General features: G+C 43.0%; 1 protein-coding gene across 2 annotated transcripts in view; it reads left to right on the forward strand.

The window, feature by feature from the left end:
- KSR2 (kinase suppressor of ras 2) overlaps positions 1–24,933 on the forward strand; it is a 1,667,828-nt gene that overhangs the window by 1,537,749 nt on the left and 105,146 nt on the right. For both annotated transcript variants that reach the window (XM_078667119.1, XM_078667120.1), the window contains one exon: positions 20,776–20,907. In XM_078667119.1, the coding sequence (XP_078523245.1) occupies positions 20,776–20,907 (132 nt within the window). The remainder of the gene's footprint in view (positions 1–20,775; positions 20,908–24,933) is intronic.

Genomic DNA, 24,933 nt, shown 5'->3' on the forward strand with positions numbered 1-24,933 from the left:
TGTAAAAATATGCAGGGTGGTTTTGAGAAGTGCAAAGAAGTAAGGCATAGAGCCATAACTATTGATGAAAAATCAAACAGTTAATAATTTAGTTGCTCCAAGACCAGATGATGGCATGGATTATTCTTTTGATATCAAATTGCAGCATGTGATTATCTAGATGCAGATGCGAGTGTGACACAAGCACAAGTGAGGAGGGGATAGCGGAAGCAACATCTTTAGTGTTAAAAACCATGTGTGTGGGAAGGGTTGTATTTGACTTGCCAAAAAGGCGAAATTGCAAGGTGGTTAAAAATAAGGTTAAATGGCAACCTGTTTCACCAATGAAATCTTCACTTATGAGAAATAATGTTTCCTAGGAAACACGTTAATTTAGAACAAATGAACTCTAAAATGGTTAAGAAATTGTGATAAAGGAATGTGTAGTTCTAGTTAACATCTAGTAGAACCGCAACTACTAAACAAGTTTTTTTCATGATGCAGAGAATGTAATTGTCTTCATCCAAGGAAAATTGTGGGAATCATATACATGATCATGTTAGGGAGCAAGTTGTCTGTAATCAAATTAAATTTACATTTTGAATTAAGAGACAAATACAATAGTAAGGGATTTTAAATTGTGAGCTATTTAACAAATGCAGTAGGAAGGGGTTTAGGGCCAAATGTACGACCACCAAATATAGCTACTTGCTAATAGTGAAAAATAGCGATTCACTATTAGCTAGTCGCTAATCGGTAACTACCAACACCGCCGCCAACAAAATTGTGAGTCGCGCTTTGACTTGCAACGCTATTTGGGACAATCGCTAATAGCGAGTTGCAATCATCTCGCAAATAGCTATACCCATATAAACATCGTTTTTGCATGCGCTATTTGCGACGAAATGGCGATAAAACACTCGTAAACAGCTAAAATTGAAGTTAAAAAAAATTTAACTTCCTGGTTGAGTTGACGGACCTCCCAAACAGGAAGTGGTGCCCAAATCAACTCCTGATCAGAAACAAGCACATGTACTGGTACAGCAGCATTGTGAGACACTGCAGAGAGAGCAAAGATGACCAGCAACAATTCCAACAAGGGAACCAAGCAGAGGCTGCGCAAGCTGAAGTTTGCTGAAAAAAACCTTGACATAATAACAGAAGACTGCTGCAATCATCACAAGGAATTATTTGGCAGAACATCCCACCGTTTGGCTGGAAGCTCCGGCCAAGTGAGAGAAAACTGTAAATCCGCTCTTAGCGGGCAGGAGCCGGAAAACTGCTCCCACTCCCTGGGAGGGGACTTTTCACCTTTTTTCCTGCCCGCTGTTACACCCACAGTAGATACAAAAGTAAGACATTTTACACTCGGGACGCCATGACAAATAACTTAGGAAGAGGCTTTACATTTTGAATAATTTTTCATTAAGAATGATTGTAATATTGTTGCCACTGACGAATGAAATTCACAGGGTTTTTTGTACAAAAGTCACTTACAACTGGCCGCAGTAAATGTGTGGCATTTCTATGGTGATTATGTTCATGTCAATGTATGCTTTTGGTTTGCTTAAAATCATTGATAGACCTTCTTGGGTAAAAATCACAAGGTCATGTTTATGTTCATGTTAAAGGCAGAAATGTATGAAAATGTTTTGACGAACACTGTAGTTCTCTCATTTTGCATTGCTGAGTTACAAGTGTATTTTAGTATATGGCACTTATAATATGGTGAAGCATTCCATTCACCAAACTAAATCAGGCCCTTAATCTTTTTGGTGGTGAACAACCTCTTTTTTCCAGGAGTCTCATGAAGAACATTTGCTAGTTTTTGGGTCTGGCTTGACAGCAAAGCTGTTGCCTGAACGTATGTGATCAACAGAAAAAGAGCTTGTAGAAATGGGGCTCCACCCACATGTATCTTGCTCTCTACAAACCTTTGATTTGGGCAGAAGGTGGGTGTTCCACTGAAAAAGAGTGTTTGTTCATGGAAAAGCTTACGCTAAAAAAAGTAATTCTCAGTTTGTTATGTTGGCACATCAATGAAGCAGGTTTGTCTGTTTATCATGAAATGATATGATAAAGGCAATAGGTCTGGCTTACTGATTGTGAAAAGCATATGTTAACAGCAATAAGCCTTCAAGCGTGTATTATTATTACATTGTGCTAAAGCCTGGACACAGGTATTGTATTACAATCACCATATTAGGGAATGGCTTCGGGGTTAGTTAACCCCTGTGACAAAACCTTGGTGTTGAAGCTTTTCACTGGGATAATCCTTCTTAATTATGTATTTGTTTAGCAAATGTAACTGGTGGACATATTTGTAATTTTATGACAGTATGCCTGATGGTTGCCTTGTGGTAAAGTTTATGCTCAGTACAGTATTGGTTGAATTGGTTATGGTGACAAACTAACAATGAGCACAATATGCATGATTGGTTTATTCAAAGAAGTTATAGGGAAGTTCAAAGGCCTGAATTGCTGAATTTTATGACAATCCCTGATGTTTTAGTTGAGGGCATGCTCATCCCAAATACAGAATGAAGGAGTTGGTTATACTGAAAAGAAAGTGACGAAGGCTATAGGCCACAATGGTCCATTGGGAAAATGTGTCAGATGGCATTAGTTTGATCTTTTTATTATGGCAAAGGCAGCATTCCTGACTTATTTATTGGTAACCGGATATGGTAAAGTCAATTGGTGTTTAAGGACTATTTTTATTTTTGCATACTATTAAATCCTGTGGACAGACATGTTATTGCATGAATCTCACTGATTACCATTCTATGCAAGGGTTTTGGTGTTGCTTACTTAACAAATTCTGTGGGTAGAAGAATTGCACTGTGATCGTCCTTGTTAATTTCTCATAGGAAGGACAGCATATTATTTTGCCAAATGTAATTTTATACCATAAACTTATGTGTGTATGCCTGAGGGTTGTGTTGTGGTTAAGCGTATGCTCAGACCATTAAATTGGACTTGGTTATGATGAAAAGCCATCAATAACAGCAATAAGTCTCATTGGTTCATTGCTAAACGTTATTCTCTGACAAATGCAATTTGGAGCGGCTTAGTATAGAGGTCAATTCTGGCCACATAAATTCATGGTGTTTCAGAGTGAGACTCAGTGTTCATATCAATGTACACCTTGAGGCTGATTGAAATCTTTGATGGGCTTTTTTAGGTAGAGACCACATGGTAATGTGTATGTGAATAAAAAATAAAATATGCTTACTTTATTGACTTTTTAATGTTTTGGAAATGAAGGAGGCCTCTCATTTCACAAACTGAGGGCCAGATGTAGGTAGCCAAATACCGGTCGGTAACGGCCGATTTCGGCCGTTACCGACCGGTATTTGGCTTTTGAGATGTAGGTGGGTAGTTATTTACAGAATCGGTATATTTACCGAATCGGTAAATTTACCACTTCGGTATTTTACCGAATCGGTAAACATACCGATTCTGTAAATCCATATGTAGCTGACAGTCCTAAGAGTGCCACAGGCCCTTAAGAGTCTGTATTTTACCGCCCAATCCTATTGGGTGGTAAAATACCGAATTCAGGTGTGCATGCACATCTGTGCATGCACACCTGTGCAATGTGACACACAGACAAGCCCTTAGGGCATGTATGTGTGCCACATGTCACACAAGCCTGTACTTGGGGTGCTAGAGGGTGTCAAAATGACACCCCCTGCACCCTTGCAGGATTCGGTATTTACCGATTCTGTAAATACCGAATCTGTATTTCCCATTGATTCCTATGGGCTTCAAGGCCCATAGGAATCAATGGGAAATACAGAATCGGTATTTACAGAATCGGTAAATACCGACTCTTACAGAATCGGTAAATTTTTACCTACATCTGCCTCCTTCCAATTTACCGACTCTTAAATACCGATTCGGTATGAGTCGGTATTTAAGAGTCGGTAAATCGGAATTACCTACATCTGGCCCTTGGTGACATAACAAAGCCTGTTGACTTAAACGTTTCGATTGTGAGAAGCCTCATTTTTAATTAAAGGCCATATTGGACCCTTGCTGGCTTTTACCATTAGAACCTACTGAAGCAAAAAGTTCCAGATGGTACCTCATAAATGCTGGAAATAAACTGCATTTACAGGGTTAGTTGCCACCTTAGATGTTTCCTCAACATCTGTGATTTGCACTCCAATTAATTGTCAAGACCTCTATAGGAGGGATTACAATCAGTAATTTACCTAAGATATTGTAAATATTTGACATGTACATTGTAGTTGTGTGTGTATTTATTAAAGAACTTGTTTTGCTTTATACAAAAAGAAGTGGCTGGATATTGATTATTGAGCCCAAATGGTGTGTGCTGGTATTTTGTGAGTTTCTGAGCTACAGCACCTCTTTGAGTCAGCCGTGGACCGTTTTGCCTAGATACACGTGTGGACAAGTAAGTATTAAAAGAGGCCGTTCCTTGACAGTTTGATGGCCCGGCAAATGGAGGCCTGAGGACACCAGAGGTGATAGACCCCAATTTACACTGATGGGCCTAGTAAATTCTGACTGTCCTGGGACCTCCTGAGCTGGCAGCAAGGAGAAGGTTTTATATTGTGAACTATCTGAGAGATACATAAGAAGTGATGTTGCATTGTGAACTCCCTGCCACACATGTGATGAAGGGACTTTACATTATGAGCCCTTCGACAAATGCAATAGCATGGGGTTTTATATCGTGCGTACTTTGTCAGATACTATTAGAACAGTGTTTTATATTGTGAATGTCATACGAAACACAAAATAATCGGCTTTTCATTTTTAACTATGTGGCAAATACAGTAGGAAGGCTTCTTCAATTGGTAATGATCTAATAAATTCAATAAGAAGGTTTAGTACAAAGGTGGTTGGTGATACAGGTAGCAATTTAATGGTTATGGGTCAGCCAAAAATGTATTCTGAATCTCCTTGGGAAGTGACCAATGACCATGTTTAGATTCATGTTAAATCCAATTGGCTTACGTTATGTTTTTTTTAAATGTGGTGACAAAGGCAGTAGACCTCTTATTTTACATTGTGAATGACTTGACACCACCTATATGTCTAATCCTTCTGATAGTGAAAAACCTTGTGTTGTAGTCTGTCTATACAGAGCCATTGCAGGTTTTTATGGTTAGAGTCTCTTAGCTTGTCACCCTGCACTACACATATGGCAGGGATAGAGTTGATGTACTGGGTTAGTTTCCCCCTGTGATATTTCTTTCAGATGCTTTTATTTTGTGGGACCGCTTTACGAGGGCATTCATTTTGCAATTCCAATTGAAATCTGGTAAATATTTGTACATTTGTACATAGTATTTAGTTATGTGATCGTTAACATACTTTTCCTATTTTTATAGAAACATTGGCTGAGCATTGGTTTAATGCTATTTTTGTGCATTGCTGAGTTTTGGTTTTCAAACCCACATAACCCCCTGAGTCAGTCTTGGACTGCTTTGCCTCTCACGCCGAGATTCAAGTTCTAAAAGGGGTACTCAGTCCACAGGTTGAGAGACTAGGTTGCAGAGGCTGCAAGATATCAAAGGAGAAAGACCCCGGAGTGACGCAGTTGTGCCCAGTAACTACTGACTCCCCTAGGAGATCCCAAATGGATTTCTCAAGTATAATAGAAAGTGATGTTGTGTTGTAAACTCTCTGATAAACACAATAGGAAGGCACTTCATACAGTGATGTCCTTGTCAAACACTTTAGGAAGGAGTTTTATATTGTGACCTTTATGGTGAATAGAAGGGGATTTACATTGCATTCTCTGACAAATGGAATAAGGAGCAGATTGTCAATGCTGATAAAATATAATAGGAAGGGGTTCTATATTGCTGACAGTTTTCAGTAGGATTGCATGTCGCATTGAGTGATTTATTAGAGCAGGATCCTTATGATCTGCTGAGAACTTTTCCCTAAAGGTGGTTTCAACCCATTTGCCATCAAGGCGAGGTATACTAGAAGGGTTGTCATACAAGTCATGCCTACCTAGGATCCTCATATTATGCATAACATATGCTAGCCACAGGACCAGGGAGGATGTATCCAATTCTAAGCAATCCTGCAAGATTAATCTGCTAAAACCAAGTTCCTCTTACAACAAGATAGAATGGCAGAGTTTTAGAGGACAAAGACGGAGCTGGTCAGTAATGTAATCTAAGCCCAGTTCTTCATGGACAATTTCGTGAGGAACAATTTGTGAAACAACCAGGAGGCCCCTTAAAATGTATTTTCTGATACTTGCATTGAGGCAAACTGGCCCAATACCCATATTCCACTGCCTTAGCTCACTAATGGGATGCACTTGGCCCTGTAGATTTCCAGGACCGATTGTATATGAGTGCGCCTGAGCCGGCGGGAAAAAACTCCTATACTGATTATCGCTCTATTAAAAGACAAAGTATTCTGGGTTATAAGTGAATGCCAATTGATCCCAGAGTCTAATTGGACCCCCAAATAACTAAACGTTTCTACCTAGCTAATGTGATGGCCATCTATTACGTGTTTCATTGTTTTCATACTAGGTGGCCCAAACTTCATGACATGTGACTTTGAAAAGTTTGTCGTCAGGTCAAGGCTATTCATAAACCAGATAAAAAGTTTCAATCACCCTTTAGCTCTCCGGGCGATTAAAACTGTGTTGTCTCCATAAAGCAGGACCAGTATAGAACCGCCTCCCACTTTAGGGACATCCACATCCGGGACTATCAAGGCTTGCTCTATTTGACTAATGTAAAAAATAAATAGAAAAGGTGGTAAAATACAGCCTTGAGGGACCCCAGGCCACAATATAAAGTGTGCAGTGCATTCCCGTTAGGGCCAAACATAACACTAGCTGAAAGATCTTTGTGCAGGTTATACAAAAAATTTATTAAAACCGATCTACATCCATCTGAGTCATCATGGACCACAACTCAGACCGATTAACTCTGTCAAAAGCAAAGTTGAGGTTCATGAAGGCCAGATGGATTGCCCCCTTCTTAGCCTTGGTGTTTTTACGAATTTCCAGATAAAGATTCAAAGTTTGCTCTATAGTACCCCGACTGGGACAGAATCCAGTACTGTATGTCAGATAAAAAGCCTCTCACCTCAGCCCAATCCAAGAGGCGATTTACTAAAATCCGACCAATGATTTTCACTTCTAAATCGATCAGAGAAATAGGCCTGAAACAGGCGGGCTCTGACCTGTTGCCCTTTTTAAAAACAGAGACTATTATTGATTGGGACCAGGTTAGTCGGAGAGGACCAGTGGCTGCAGAGTTTAAATGTAATGTCAACCAAGGGCCCACAAATCTATACAGGTTTTAAAAAGGTCCCCTGGTGCCCCATCTAGCCCTGGTGTTTTGTTTGATGGTAACTGAAAGATGGCGGCTCTGACCTCAATTAGATGAAAAACAATGTGCTGGTCAGTCCTCAAATCCTTTAGTGCCTCAGGCTCCTCATTTAGACTATAGATGGCCTTAAAGGGAACAACCCAGGCCTGAGATGAAATAGTATAGGCCTGGTTACAGTGGTGATCATTGCTAAAGAGGCAAATTGACAACACTCCAAAAAGCAGAGCTATTGCGCTGCCAACTGGCTGTTAATAACTTCTCCCAAGACTCCTCTTTAAACTGGGCTTTGTGGTCCTTACAGGAAATTCTGAAAGCAGCCCTGGCCCTTTTCACCTTCTCTTGATAGCGTGGCCTTGCATGCAGATGTTTCCAGAGAACCTTATGGATTTTATACACACCATCCATCAAACCATCTTTCTACGTGTGTTACTGGGGATGGGGATATTTTACAGAGCGTGGATTTAATAAATGGCTGATGTGATAAAATGACTTCAGAATACTCTAATGTGACTCTTTTTCTGATAAACAAGAATAGAAATCAGCTTGACATATGAGAATCAAATTCTGGACAAAACTGAGGGAACAATGAAGGCCCACCTCCCCCTTTGGCCCTGATTAGTCAGGGTGATGGTCTCCTTATATGGGGGTACTAACACTGAGGATTTTTAGTCCCAGTGAAATAAGGCTGTGAGGGGATTATGGGCGCTCAGATTGTGCTTTAGGACCTTAAATTCTAATTGTGCAGAAAAATAACAGCGGGACACAAGAATATAATCAATAACAGTACAGTGCCCCAACCCCCTTAAATGTAGGTATTCGCTCACTCAAATTGTCCTGATTAATAGCCATTAGATTCATTAGGTTAAACCCAGAAGTTAGCAACATCACCTTGGCGAGTGTGTTTGAAATGCGCCTGGTTACCAGATGGATGCTTAGAATCTAGATCTCTTTACATCATGCAGGAGTAACAGGGATCCAAATTAAAATCCCCAGCTTCCATGACTACAGTAAAAGGGGATTCTTATTGATAAAAATCATCAATAAATACTTTGACTGGCAACAGCATCTGGCTCCTAATTCAATGTAACTGCATTATAAAAATTAATAAGAAGCAATCTACACTTATTAGGAAATAATAAAAGGGTGCCCAAAATGGTCTTTAAGTTAGACCTCAGGACCTCTACTTTACCGTTATGATCAAATTTTACTAGGGTGGTAAGGCCACCTCTAGAGCATCCACTGGTGGAACAGTTTGCTGGAACTGAATACGAGCAGAAAGCATCGAAATGTAAGCATCCCTCTGCGTCCCATTTTTCCTGTAGACAGATGAAATCAAAGTTCTTCAACATGCTCAGCCATCCAGCATCTGAAAGCTTGTGCTGAACCCTAGCTGTATTCTAACTGAGAACCCCGATGATGTCTTGACTAATGGTCTCGGTGCCAAGTTTGAAATGTTAACACTCAGAGTTGGGCGCAGTCAATCAGGGTCTTCCAGCTCACTCAGGGGTAAAAAATGTCCGCTAAGTTGAAGAGTGGTTATATCAGTACAGGCAGGGGGATTGGTTAGAGCACTGCATGACTTTTTCTGGATCAGGTGCCCTCTCCTCACTGGAACTTCAGGGTTAGGTGGAGGGTAGAAAAAGCCTAAAGGAAGAACAGAAATGCGGACTATTAATGCACCTTTTTTCCCCAGTGCTCAAAAAATGGAGCCTGCTCATGCAGGATTATTAAAGTTCACTATTATACAGTCACCCAGAGATGGTTTATCGGACTGGCCTATCAAGCCATCACTTTGGGCCATTATGATTTCTTCTGCAAGAATCTGGGTAAGAGGCAGGTAAGCATTCACGCTGGTTGTCAGCCACGGACTACTTTATTCTTGAGTTGGGCGTAGTTTTTCTATGCATCCTTCCTCAAGGGAGGTACATCCACCAATACAACAATATAAGGGGTGACCGCCGGGGGCAGTTGAATGGTGATATTAGAGGGGTAGTCCACCAGAGGGGCATTTTGGGGTATACTAAGAGAAGCCAATACTAAGTTGGGACGATTCTTTTGAACTAGCAATTGGGCTGGAGCCGAAGCTGGAGGACCAGAATTGTCCCCGGCTATATGAGAAGGAGCAGTTTGGTCATTATTACAGATGCTGGAGGGCGGGTGTAATGAGGCTCTTGATAGAACCTGAGCCTGGGGGGATGCTCCGAATTCTAAGTTGCCAGAAACTTTGCTTAAAGGGATTCTAAAGCCTGTGTATGACATGGTTCTAAAGAAATCATGGTGCCTGCTGCTAATGCCTGTAAGTAAATTGTCCTTGTACCTTTTTAAAGATTCTACTATTTGCTCCAGTACAGTTATCCAAGAACCAAAGGCATTTAGAGCTGTGGAGATCTTAGTCTCCAGGTTTTTCAGAAGTGCTGCAAGGGAGCCCTCAGTTGTATCCTGCCCAGGAGATGTAACTATATCAGGTACAGATGCAGCTGGGATCCTCCTAAAGCCAGGTGTAGCCTTCCTATTTGGCTTTGGCGGATGAAGCTGTACCGCAATAGATGCTTTGCGTCGAGCACCCGTTTTACAAGAGTTATCAAAATATTTCAGTGTAACATCACTTCTAGTAGGCTGTAAAGTCTGGGCACTAGGAAGGCTAGTCAAAGGTGAGGAGGGAAGTGCAGGAGATGAACTAGTAGTAATATTAACAGTGTCGGCACCCTCTCACTTTGAGCATCTATAATTTGTAAGGCACGATGGTTGACAGCCAACTCTATTTTGGCACTAGTAATCTCATCTGAGAGCACTCCCACAGCTTGGTTTAAAAAACACAGTATAGTTTTGCTGGCTCTCAGTCTTTTTTCAGTCCTGTTGGAGGTTTCCGCATTTCTCTTCCCCGTGACCAAAAAGTCAGATTACCACAAAACTACAGTCTGGGATGGCAGATTCCATAGAGAACAGCAACTCTCAACAAACTGGAGGGCCATGAAGTCGAGTAATGTACAACAGAAGGGTGCCCACTCACCGTCTCTGGGTTCCAGAAGTAAGAGAGAGAGCCCAGTCCAGTCTCTTTCGGGTGTTGACGGGCTCAGGGCGGGTCCGCCCATGGCCCGGGCTTTGCCAGCAGCAATTTGAGTGCCTTGGCACGGATCACTGACATAATATCGAATACAAAAATATAGACTTACCAAAATATCGATGCCAAAATATAGAATGCAAAAATATTGAATTCCTATCTACAAACAGGTAAGTAAAAAAATATTGAATCAAAAATATTGTTTTAAAAAATATAGTTTGTCAAACGTCTTAAAAGTAATTTAATATTACTGAAATAATAAATATAATTAACTAAAACATACTTAAAAATAATTAATTAACTTTAAAATTATTAAATAATTAATGTATTACCACTCCAGTGAGTGCAACAGTAGGGAAAACGTTGGATAGTGTAGGGGTAAAAATTACTATTCCCACTCCAGTGAGTGCAACAGTAGGGAAAGCGTTGGATGGCGTAGGTGTAAAAATTACTATTCCCACTCCAGAGAGTGCAACAGTAGGGAAAACGTTGAATAGCGTAGGGGTCAACATTACTACATAGATATTATATTACTTACCTTCAATTCAATATTTGTCACCACTATATTCTGTCCATTAGATATTTTGTCCATTCTATATTTTGACTTCGATATTTTGGTAATTCGATATTTTGAATTCGATATTTTGTCTGTTTACCCCTTGGCTCGGCTGTGATGCGCCATCAAGACCAGGGAGTCTGGGTCTTGGAGTCCTCTCCCCTGATACGATTAGAACAAGCGAGCATCCCGCGCTGCGGAACCCACGGCAGCAATTTGAGCACCTCCAGACACGACAGTAACACATCAGCAGGACCAGGGAGCCTTGGTCTTGGAGTCCTCTCTTGTGATGCGATTAGAACAAATGAGCTTCCCCTAGTATAGTAATTAGTTTGTGCACATTAAAGTATTTTTCCCCTATTAAAACAATTGGTTGGACATTGATTTTAGCTTTTAGCATCTCCCTCAGTCAGCCTTAGACTGCTCTGCCTCAATACCCTGAGAGCCAAACTTTACATTCATTAACAAATGCTCTAGAGAGGGTGTTTACATTAGGACTCTCTGACAAATTAATGAAAAAAGTGTTTACACGGAGAACTCTGGGTGAACTACAGTAGGGAGAACTTCCCTTGAAGAACACCTTAGTTAGAGTCTATATATTGTTTAACACTGAGGGCCCATTTCACAAAGAGCATTTGCACTCGTAACGGAGGCCCCACACTCATAGAGGGATTTCCACAATGGGAAACTGCAGTGCAGAGATCCCCCATGACTGCTGAGCCTCCACCACAAGTGTGAATCGGGCCCTAAGTTTTTCTAACACATTTCTCTAATTCAGGTGGTGCTATAGAGGTATTGTGTTCATTACCAACATTTGGTTAAATGGAGGAGATTGTCTCATCCTGATTAGATTATAGAAAGGCAGTCTTGCATAGAGTACCTAACAATATTCTTTGCTGCATTCAGATTATGCAAAATGCCGATGCCACATCTGTTACTTAATTTACATCAGAGTGCTTATGTTAAATCCCACTTGGACTTAGCGAAAAAATTGATTGCAATGTACAAAAAAACCTATTGGCACATATCATGAGTATCTCTGCTCTTGGCTTCAGCCATATATGCCTTCTCACTTGCTTTGTTCCTTTTCTCATGTACTCTTAGTTGTGCTCATGTTCCAGCACAACAAAGCCAGCAGACTCTCTTTCTTGGCTCTTGCTCCTGATCCCTGTACACCAGAGGTAAAAAACTCTGGGCATGTGAGCACAGGCCGAGGGGTGTGCCTGTAAGTGAGCAGAGTGCAGCACATTTGCGCCAGACCTATTGTCATTGCCAATGCTTGTCTGTGTGGTTGCTCTCTAACAGCTTGTATGTCACTGATATGTACTAGCTAGCATGAGAGTTCCTTTAAATGTAGTGTGTAAATGTGTGTGTGTGCTTGCTCTACCTTTAGTTGAAGTGACCTGACTGCCTCCAATTGCTTGGTTTCTTTTTGATTGATGGGGTTTAAATTGGGTTAGTGACTGAATGTTTTTGACTATTTTTACCTGTGGCATGATTTTTTTATACTGTGTGACTGCTTGCCATTTGTTAAACTTTGACCGTTCCCATGTATATGTGTATCTGGTTGTTGTGTATTATGCAAAGGTTTGATGTTGCATACGTAAAGAGTATAGAGCTGGAAAGAAAACTGAGAAGAAACCACCATATTGAAACCTATTTAGATACCTAAGCCAACTGTGAGAAATAAATTAATCCACCCAACATGGAGTTCACATTAATTGGATATACAACGTCTCTCAAACAGGGGTGTAACTATCATTGGTTTAGCAGAATCAGTGTCTCAAAGCTCAGGGGTATGAGACCCTTCATTGCGCCCTGTTGGAAATGTGGTTACTGGGTGAAGGGTTTGTAATCCTAATCTAGCAGCAGCCACAGTTTCTGTCAGGGTGAAGTCAGAAGCAAACCCCAAATTAACCTGGTAGCGTGGCACAAAGCAGCCAGGCGTAAATTATAGGTAATGTGTAAAGTTTTTATCCAGCACACACACAGCAATAAAGTGAAAACACAACACAAGACCAAACTCACACCTATGGAGAAACAAGGAGTGCAATGTAATGAATTAGTTGACACCACAATTACAGAAATCCCATCTGCACGGCCGGAGACATGCAATTTTAAAACTGTGCTTGGAATCACAAAGTACCAACTGTGGTCATTTGGTAGTGCCGAACCAGGACAAGTTCAGGGTGACAACGATGAAGCGTGGGCCATACACAGGAACCCAGTGAGAACCACTCAACAAGAGTACCTTAAATCCTGGTTGGAGAGCATTGCAAGATCCTGCTTTGAGGATGCATCATGCAATGTATGTGGGGAGATGCAACATCCAGCAGTGCTTCTGGGAAGCTGCAAGGTTGCGATGCAAGGTCCTGCATCAACGTCGAGGATGCCGCAGACGAGAGACTTGATATGTGAAGACCTGCATCGGGGATGCGTCGTGCAACAGCTGGCTCTGAGGGAGTTGCAGGGCTTGAGATGCAGAGTGCTGCGTCATCATCGAGGATGCTGGCTTTGAGGGGATTGTGATGCAAAGGGTGCATCATGCAGCGGCTGTCCCGATGAGGCCGTGGGGTGCAGTACGAAGTCCTGCATCGGAGAGCTGTTGTGCAGTGTTTCCGATGCAGAGTTTTGTGAGGCGATTGTGTTGTACTCCATTCGTTCTGCTGACGACCACAGCTGTGCTGGCATTGCACCTTCAGGCCCACTCCCACGGATCCATGAATGCGGGGAAACCACTAGGGAGGGTAAGACTTGCATCAGATAGAGTCATGATGCTGGGTTCAAGGTAGTTGTAGCCTTCTGTCCTTGAGGCTTTGGTCACAAGGCCAGCCAACTAGCCCTTGGAGTCACTCTGGTGGGACTGATGAAGGTCCAGTCCTTCACTCAGGCAGCCCAGCAACAGAGTAGCATTTCTTCTAGCAGACCAGGACAGCTGTCCTTCTCAGTCTTCCACAAGTCCAGGGGTGTACTGAAGAGTAGGGTCTAAGGGTGCAATATTTATACCTGGTGCCAGCTGTGAAGTAGGAGAAGGTTCAGGAGGTTTCCACCCCCAGAGATGCTTGGAATTTACTACCTCCTGCCCTAGCCCCAGATTGTCTAAGGTCACAATAGACTAGTCTTGAACCTTTGTGAGTGTGCTGAGGCAGAGCCATTGTGATGTTCAAGTGGGGTAGGAAACAGGTCCTGCCCTTCATCAATTCAGAGGTGGCCCATTTTACCAACATCTATGGCTCTTTGTCTCACTATCTGAGAGCGATATACAAAGGCTAACTGCCGGCTACACCTATTCATGTAACCCATGATACAGGCTGCACACACCAAATGGTTGGGACAAGAAAAGGACAACTTTCTAAAAGGGGCATTTTCAGAATTGTGACTTAAAATCCAACTTTACCATTAAAGAGGGCTTTTAATTCCAATTCTTTAAAGACCATACTGTAATTTCCACCTACACCCAAATGAATGTTATTACTAGTTATAAGTTAACCCAATGTTATACTGTGGGAGAGGTAGGCCTTCCAGTAGAAGCAAACGAACGTATCAGTTTTTCACTACTAAAACATTTAAAACTTAAACGTACATGTCACACTTTATAAATACACTGCACCCTTCCCAATGGGCTTTCTAGAACCTACCCTAGATATGCTTATAGTATTTCAAAAGAAGGTTTAAGCCTGACAAAAGGTGTATTTTGCAAGGTTGAAAATGGCAGTTTTAACCCTGCATTCTCACAAGTTGGTACGGAGTTCCTCTGAAGTAGTAAAAGATTGGGTAAAAGGAACCGATAGAGGGGTCCCAAATGAGACCGCAGGTGTGTGTAGGAAAAAGGAGGAGGAGGGGGAATCCTCCTTGTGGAACTAGTACTCTCACACACCTAGCAAGCTAGGTGTCATGCTTCATCATTTGAGTATGCCCCTCGTCAGGTCGGCGCTGCAATACCTGACGGGCACCCGGAACCGGGCCTCTTTGTCGGGGATCTTCTGTTCCTGCCAGTTGGTGCAGTTGGTGCAGTGGGGGTGAGGGGCCTAGTATGTGTAGATGTAAGGGGAAGTGAGTTAAAATAGGTCAGTAAGTCCTATCCAAACTTTATTCCGTAGGTAAACTGCCTAATTAAAAAGGTGGAGAGGGGCCTTACCTAGTCACAATGTGCCTAGTTGTGAGGGCCCTACTCTAAAAAGATCAACATGTTTCGTGTCTGAGTAGCCAAAGAGATCTGGACACTTCTTCAGGATCAAAATGTCATACTATCTACACTGGTAGGTAAGTGTAAAACTACATACCCCCTTGTTTTCATAGTAGACCTAAACTGTATGCAACAGTATTTGCAACAGTTGCCGGCGGTACAAAGGACTCCAATTGGGTCCAGAAAGTGAATCGCTTTCAACTGCTGCACCTACCCTGCCGCCGGCACCGGGATCGTAGAGTTTTAACACTGCATACATAGGCTGCAATAGCAGGCCTGAGATAGGTTTAGGGCCTACTTACATGGGTGGCACAATCAGTGCTCCAGGCCTAGTAACAGCATTTAATGTACACTCTCTGGGCACATGTAGTATCACTTTATTAGGGACTTACCAGTAAAGTAAATGTGCCAATTGGGTGTAAGCCAATTTTACAAGCACTTTAGTACTGGTTAGCAATGGTAAAGTACACAGAGTCCTATGGCCAACAAAAAACAAGATCAGTGAAAAATGGAGGAGGAAGGCAAAATGTATGGGGGAAGACCACTATAAAGGAGTCAGGTCTAGCACACCCCAGTTATTCAGATGGGGAGCAGGGGATTCCACTGACATTTTGTGTATACCTGTTTTGCCGGTCAAAATATTTTCAACCTGGCATATTACTGGCATGCAACTTTGGAAAAAACATTTCTGATTTACCAGTAAGGCATTAAGTCCACAGAATTAAACATATAGAGTTTTTGACCACAATTAAAAAGGCTAATGGAAAGAGAAACATGGTGAAATCATTGTAATAATGGTTTAAGATAAGAAAAAATGTAATTGTCTTGCATCAAGCTTATTGAGTTACCTATAATTTGCGGATTAAGAGAGGCTGCGCATATATCCACATATCCAACTTTTATGTATTTAATGAGTCAATGGAAGATGAAATGTCTGATTAAGGGTGAACTGAAATAACTGGAACAAATATTAAAATATTGAAGACTGGCCCGATGTTGGAACTAAACGGCCCCCTCTAGAGGAAATTGTCTGCCGGACCAGAAATGATTAAGAGGAATTCAGACTGACTGGAAATACCTCTTCGACTAATACTATAGACACTCTAAATCCGCAGATGATACAGAACTCAATAAGATTGATACTAATCAATCGCCAGTTATCCCCATTGATAACATCACCCACTAGTGATTGGTTCCTATATCAAATACGATCAATTGCATTGCAATAACTTTCCATACAGTGTCACTACATCAGAAAGCTAAGTATATTTTTACTTTTGTTTATTCCACTCATACCTACCTCCCAAAGTAAGGTTCGAGTTAATATTAGTAATTATGTACTTAATCTTACAAAGTGGTGGTAGGGGGAAGTACTGGATGCTATAATAATGTAAGCACACTTGATTCAGTGTATGGAGCCCAACCATCGAACACCCTTAGACCCGGTTGATGCACTCATAGATTTCCAACAACAAGGAGCTTAATTAAATTCTTGCCCAAATATTTGGTTTTTATTTGTTCACCTTAGCTTTAACGCAGGGGTGATCTAATTTCCTATCAGATTATTTTCAGCACCAGAGTTCTTGTTTCTAATGCATTGAAATATTGTACATTTGTGAGTATTGTGTACCTTTAGGGGAAAAGCCTTAATTTTAATAATTCTAGTCATGGAATCAAAATACTGTTTTATGGAAAGCTATTAAAATTAAATAAAACATGTTAAATCTAACCGGTCCATATCACCACATAAATCCAGTTGTGATTTTCGCTCTTTGTGGAGGTTTGCTGTGTTTAGTATGTTTTCATGTGACTCTCTAGTCTGTACTCTCGGGGATTTTAGAGTTCTGTGTATATACCAGCTCTTTGCAAAAAACACAGTTGATGGACAGAATGTAGAACAATGTCATACATTCACCCCAGTACAATGGTCTGGGCCTAAATCCATCGTTTTTTTGCACTCCACACCACCCTGGGTTAGACACTGGCTATATGCAAATCAGCTCTGACCCTGTGCCTCATGGGAACAGTCCAGTACGAACTACCAAGCCATGTCTTTCCCAGACCGGAATCAAGCATCCAAGGACCGGTTTCTGGCTATCAGCCTTCATTTAGCCTGGATAGCTTGACTCCAGTGGTGTGGAGAGCCTGGGACTCACGTCTGAGCATACCCAGCCCACTCGGGGTGAAAATTGCAAAAAACACAGTTGATGGACAGAATGTAGAACAATGGCATACATTCACCCCAGTACAATGATCTTGGCCTAAATCCATCATTTGTTTGCACTCCACACCACCCTGGGTTAGACACTGGCTATATGCAAATCAGCTCTGACCCTGTGCCTCATGGGAACAGTCCGAACTACCAAGCCATGTCTTTCCCAGACCGGAATCAAGCATCCAAGGACCGGTTTCTGGCTATCAGCCTTCATTCAGCCTGGATAGCTTGACTCCAGTGGTGTGTAGAGCCTGGGACTCACGTCTGAGCATACCCAGCCCACTCGGGGTGAAAATTGCAAAAAACACAGTTGATGGACAGAATGTAGAACAATGTCATATTTTCACCCCAGTAAAATGATCTGGGCCTAAATCCATCGTTTTTTTGCACTACACACCACCCTGGGTTAGACACTGGCTATATGCAAATCAGCTCTGACCCTGTGCCTCATGGGAACAGTCCAGTCCGAACTACCAAGCCATGTCTTTCCCAGACCGGAATCAAGCATCCAAGGACCGGTTTCTGGCTATCAGCCTTCATTCAGCCTGGATAGCTTGACTCCAGGGGTGTGGAGAGCCTGGGACTCACGTCTGAGCATACCCAGTCCACTCGGGGTGAAAATTGCAAAAAACACAGTTGATGGACAGAATGTAGAACAATGTCATACATTCACCCCAGTACAATGATCTGGGCCTAAATCCATCGGTTTTTTGCACTCCACACCACCCTGGGTTAGACACTGGCTATATGCAAATCAGCTCTGACCCTGTGCCTCATGGGAACAGTCCAATCCGAACTACCAAGCCATGTCTTTCCCAGACCGGAATCAAGCATCCAAGGACCGGTTTCTGGCTCAGCCTTCATTCAGCCTGGATAGCTTGACTCCAGTGGTGTGGAGAGCCTGGGACTCACGTCTGAGCATACCCAGCCCACTCGGGGTGAAAATTGCAAAAAACACAGTTGATGGACAGAATGTAGAACAATGTCATACATTCACCCCAGTACAATGATCTGGGCCTAAATCCATCGTTTTTTTGCACTCCACACCACCCTGGGTTAGACACTGGCTATATGCAAATCAGCTCTGACCCTGTGCCTCATGGGAACAGTCCAGTCCGAACTACCAAGCCATGTCTTTCCCAGACCGGAATCAAGCATCCAAGGACCGGTTTCTGGCTATCAGCCTTCATTCAGCCTGGATAGCTTGACTCCAGTGGTGTGGAGAGCCTGGGACTCACGTCTGAGCATACCCAGCCCACTCGGGGTGAAAATTGCAAAAAACACAGTTGATGGACAGAATGTAGAACAATGTCATACATTCACCCCAGTACAATGATCTGGGCCTAAATCCATCGTTTTTTTGCAATCCACACCACCCTGGGTTAGACACTGGCTATATGCAAATCAGCTCTGACCCTGTGCCTCATGGTAACAGTCCAGTCCGAACTACCAAGCCATGTCTTTCCCAGACCGGAATCAAGCATCCAAGGACCGGTTTCTGGCTATCAGCCTTCATTCAGCCTGGATAGCTTGACTCCAGTGGTGTGGAGAGCCTGGGACTCACGTCTGAGCATACCCAGCCCACTCGGGGTGAAAATTGCAAAAAACACAGTTGATGGACAGAATGTAGAACAATGTCATACATTCACCCCAGTACAATGATCTGGGCCTAAATCCATCGTTTTTATGCACTCCACACCACCCTGGGTTAGACACTGGCTATATGCAAATCAGCTCTGACCCTGTGCCTCATGGGAACAGTCCAGTCCGAACTACCAAGCCATGTCTTTCCCAGACCGGAATCAAGCATCCAAGGACCGGTTTCTGGCTATCAGCCTTCATTCAGCCTGGATAGCTTGACTCCAGTTGTGTGGAGAGCCTGGGAATCACGTCTGAGCATACCCAGCCCACTCGGGGTGAAAATTGCAAAAAACACAGTTGATGGACAGAATGTAGAACAATGTCATACATTCACCCCAGTACAATGATCTGGGCCTAAATCCATCGTTCTTTTGCACTCCACACCACCCTGGGTTAGACACTGGCTATATGCAAATCAGCTCTGACCCTGTGCCTCATGGGAACAGTCCAGTCCGAACTACCAAGCCATGTCTTTCCCAGACCGGAATCAAGCATCCAAGGACCGGTTTCTGGCTATCAGCCTTCATGCAGCCTGGATAGCTTGACTTCAGTGGTGTGGAGAGCCTTTGACTCACGTCTGAGCATACCCAGCCCACTCGGGGTGAAAATTGCAAAAAACACAGTTGATGGACAGAATGTAGAACAATGTCATACATTCACCCCAGTACAATGATCCTGGCCTAAATCCATCGTTTTTTTGCACTCCACACCACCCTGGGTTAGACACTGGCTATATGCAAATCAGCTCTGACCCTGTGCCTCATGGGAACAGTCCAGTCCGAACTACCAAGCCATGTCTTTCCCAGACCGGAATCAAGCATCCAAGGACCGGTTTCTGGCTATCAACCTTCATTCAGCCTGGATAGCTTGACTCCAGTGGTGTGGAGAGCCTGGGACTCACGTCTGAGCATACCCAGCCCACTCGGGGTGAAAATTGCAAAAAACACAGTTGATGGACAGAATGTAGAACAATGTCATGCATTCACCCCAGTACAATGATCTGGGCCTAAATCCGTCGTTTTTTTGCACTTCACACCACCCTGGGTTAGACACTGGCTATATGCAAATCAGCTCTGACCCTGTGCCTCATGGGAACAGTCCAGTCCGAACTACCAAGCCATGTCTTTCCCAGACCGGAATCAATCATCCAAGGACCGGTTTCTGGCTATCAGCCTTCATTCAGCCTGGATAGCTTGACTCCAGTGGTGTGGAGAGCCTGGGACTCACGTCTGAGCATACCCAGCCCACTCGGGTTGAAAATTGCAAAAATCACAGTTGATGGACACCTTAGCTTTAACGCAGGGGTGATCTAATTTCCTATCAGATTATTTTCAGCACCAGAGTTCTTGTTTCTAATGCATTGAAATATTGTACATTTGTGAGTATTGTGTACCTTTAGGGGAAAAGCCTTAATTTTAATAATTCTAGTCATGGAATCAAAATACTGTTTTATGGAAAGCTATTAAAATTAAATAAAACATGTTAAATCTAACCGGTCCATATCACCACATAAATCCAGTTGTGATTTTCGCTCTTTGTGGAGGTTTGCTGTGTTTAGTATGTTTTCATGTGACTCTCTAGTCTGTACTCTCGGGGATTGTAGAGTTCTGTGTATATACCAGCTCTTAACAGCTATGTACCCTGTCAGTTGGTAAATGAGTTTTATAATTTGATTACTAACACGGCACAAAGTTTTATAAAGATGTATCTGGATTATGACACAAGATCATTTGTAGCTGTGACACAGTAAGACACCGCTCAGATACCTAACCAGCAGTCTTTTTGTTCCCACAGGAGGGAGAGCAAACTGCGCATCCCCAATGGCTGGCTATGTCACCTGGCCCCAGAAATCATATGCCAGCTGTCTCCTGACACAGAGGAAGATAAGCTTCCGTTTTCTAAGCACTCAGATGTGTTTGCACTTGGGTAAGTGTTCTCAACTTTTCTTGTCGTTGTAAGGTTGGTCTTGTTGAAGCATGAGAATAGCTGTTTCCTAAATGGTGCCCATCGGACTGATCTTAAGTTGAGGAGCCATCGTGAATGTGTTCACGGGGGGATCAGAGTGCACACAAACATCAAAGGTACCAGTCTTACACATGCGACATAGAACGTAATAGTTTTCCATATATAAGCAGAATGTATGCTATGTATGCAAAGGCACTAGTGTACGTGCACTTGCTGCCTGCAGCTGCCAGGAGCATGGCGCAAAAATGTTCTGTTTGGATCTTGTGGAGAACATAAATACAATTCAAGGTGGTGCTTATTTATTTTTTTGTCTATCATATTCTTAGCAGTGGCAAGAATTTAGGGGCATATTACCAAGGCAGGGAAAAGGAAATTATTGCCGCTTTTGCGGCCGTTTTCGGCCGCAAAGCGGCGATAATGTCATCGCCCTAGTAGCAAGCTGTCGCTAATATCAGTTAGCGACAGCTTTTAGGTGATAGCGAGCTGTTTAGGGCCCGCTTTGCATGTCAGCGATATTTATCGCTAATGACATGCAAAGTGGACGTACCCAACCTGTTAGCAACTGAAAGCAGTCGCTAACATCGCTATCGCCTATTATCAACGCAGGCGTAGCGATTAAAATATTTGCGCTAAGCGCGAATATCGCCAAATCCTAACGCCTGCTCAGACCACTTCTTAGCCTGTATATCCAATGGGAGGTGGATATTCAGGTTAAGTCCCTATTAGCGATAATGCCTGAATAACACCTGAATTTCCAGTGATATTCACGCATTTCGCCGCTATCGTCGAATATTTTATCGCTTTGGGGATAAACATTGCTAATAGCACGTTATCTCTGCGATAAAATCTGGCGATGCGCGGCAATTATAAAAAATTTCACTAAGCCTATTTAGCAATAAATGTTGCTAGTTGTTGATAATATGCCCCTTAGTGCCTTATTTACTAGTCAAGTCGCAATGCGACCCGACCTTCATTTTGCACAACAACGAAAATGCTAATCTGCTGCAGTGCAAAATGGCTATTCAGTGCGATATTGAGAATCCTGTCCCTTAATAAACATGAGACTGGATTCTGTTTCAGAATTCCACCAACGAGGTTTAAAAATCCAGAGATGAGGCAATGATATGTCACTTATATGTTTGACTGGGGTTGGCTCTGGAGTGGGGCGATGGGTATACTGGCTTCCCCAGTGGATGGGTGAAGGGAGATTTGTTTTCCTGACCTATGGTTGAGATGTCGCTGGAGGTACTTAATTTTCGTGCTAGTGGGTGGATTTGCTGCACCTGAGTCCTTTGCAAAGCTATGTACCCTCACACCCACATACCTTAGGGGTTACTTTTGATTAATGTAGTGTATATTCTGGTTTGACCAGTCCTTTCCCATTTGCAAGGGCCGCTCTTTTTGAATTACAAACTTGTCATGTTGGCATTATGTTTTAAGTTGAGTTTGTTCAGGCTCCGCTGCGCACACTTTCTACGGACCCTAGGTGCAAACTTTAAGCAAGATCACACGTATGACCCCTACACCGCAAATTATTGAGTTAGACACAGACAGATCATAACACCTCAACGTATTCTGACCTGGAACGTTCGAGGCTTACACATCCCCTCCCTCAGATACTATACTCATACCTTAAACAACATAACATACAGAAAGCTCTTATACAAGAATCCCACTTAACACACTTAGAGCTAAACATGTTGCAGTGTAGATGGAGGGGACACATATTTGCCACAAACTACTCAGCATTTGCTCACAGAGTGCTGGTCTGGGTCCGCCTGGGCACTCCCCTCTTGGTAGAAGAGGTGGTGACAGATGCAGAAGGGAGCTAGGTTTTTTCTAAAAGGCAGACTAGATGTTAGGCCATATATATGAGCCTAACATGGATCATGGGCCATTCTGTTGTTTGTTGGTGCAGACACTCTCCAAATGGAGTAACCTGCCCTGGGTGATAGGGGAAGACTTTAACAGCGTATTGGACATGGACCTAGGCCCTTTATTTTCACCACTGAGAGACACAACAGCATCTACTGGGTCCTTTATGTTCAGGGACTGGACTCAATAATAGGGGCTGGTAGACATATGGAGACACCACAATTCTGCCACACAAGTGTATTCCTTTTACTCAACCCCACATACTTTACATGTTCCCATAGGCAGGATTTTAAGCACGCCCAATCTGCTACCATGTGTTATACAATCTTGAGTATTTGGGTCACACACATTCCGACCATAATTCTCAATATATATCACTGTTTTGGGACATGCAGCTCTCTCCGATTCCCACGTGGCAACTGCAGCTTGCTATGCTGGAAGATCCACCCTTCCATGAACCTCTCGGCACTGCCATTGTGGATTATTTGGACTACAACGCGGGAACGGTGACGTCCATCCTGTTGGAGTTGGATGCACTTAAAGCGGGATGTGGAGACTGGTGGAGAGTGAGTTACAAAAGGCGGAGGATGAGTTGCTGACACTTTAGACACACATGTCCACTGTCCCCTCTTGTGCTTCAGCACTGCTGACAGGGAGGAAACACACACAGCATTAATAGAGATGGTGAGGTGTCTAAATTATGCTGCATACTTGGCCAAGACACTCTTGCAGCAGTGGATCGCTCTGTAAACCCTTCTCGCATGGTTGGTCTGATAGGAACAGCTGATAAGTCCTATTATGGCATTGAAGTCCTCTAGTGGTTTAATGCAATATACACAACAAGAGATACACAGGGAGTTGGTTCTTCATTTCACATTGTTATACCAATCAACCCTGGAGGCCTCTGTCTCGGAAAAAAGTCATTTTTAGAAGACCTCCCATTACCTATGCTAACTCCAGACCAGCATTTGGAACTAGATACTCCCATCACGATAGCTGAGATTCAGGGTGCAATGAGATCTCTAGCCTCGGGGAAGTGCCGGGCCCTGACGGATTCCCATCCAAATTTTAGAAAACCTCTACAGATCTCTTGGCAAGGAAATTACAGAAGGTCTGTGATAAGGCTTTGCGCTCATCACGCCGGACTCTATGTGCGAAGCCACGCTGGTCACCCTACAGAAGCCTGACAGAGACCATGCTCACCTTGGGTCTTACCGCATATTGGCGTTACTGAACGTGGATTATAAGCTCGAATACTTGTGGGGCCACTGGTGCCATTAGCAGCCCATTTAATACATAGTGATCAGAATGGGTTCATCCCGGACCGTACTACTTCTCTTAACTTACACTGGCTGTTTTATGTTCTGCGGTATGCTCCTCGTATCTGTCCCCTTCTGAATGCATGGTACTCGACTTGGAGAAGGCATTAAACACTGTTAGAAATGCCCTTCCTCTCCAGTGCACTGCCTTAATATGGGATAGGACCCAATTTTATAAAACTGGTCAAGTTACTGTATCACAGCCGGACTGTAAGAGTCAAGACTGGCGGCTTGGTGTCGAATCCTATAATAGTAAGAAGTAAGTATGGGCCGAAAATTCGTTCCGCTCACAGAATTGCGGATTTTCCGCAATTTTGCGATCCGTGCATCTCGCGAAATTGCCGCAAGATCTGCGAATCCGCGACCGGGACGAATTTTGTTCAGGAAGCACTTACAGGGTTACAGCAGGTGCCCAAGTTGAAGCTAATTTCTTTGTAACCATTTACAAAAGGGTTACAAAGAAATTAACTTCAACTTGGGCACCTGCTGTAACCCTGTAAGTGCTTCCTGAGCTGCGCCTCTTTGCCTACTTGCAACTATTCTCTGACCCTGCTCTGACCCTCGAAGCAGGGTCAGAGAATAGTTACAAGTAGGCAATGAGGCTCCTGTCACAAAAATTAAACCTCAGCAGGAAGCACTAACAGATATAAATAAAGCAGGTGCCCGAGTTGAAGCTCAAATTCAGTAACGCATTATAATCAGCCCAAGAATCTAGTGAGCACGGTCGATGCTAGGCAGGTGTACTTTCTCCCCAAATCTACCGTCTACAAATAGCTGTAATCTGTGATGGAGG

Source organism: Lissotriton helveticus, chromosome 11 (genome assembly GCF_964261635.1).
Source record: "Lissotriton helveticus chromosome 11, aLisHel1.1, whole genome shotgun sequence".
Taxonomy (NCBI): domain Eukaryota; kingdom Metazoa; phylum Chordata; class Amphibia; order Caudata; family Salamandridae; genus Lissotriton; species Lissotriton helveticus.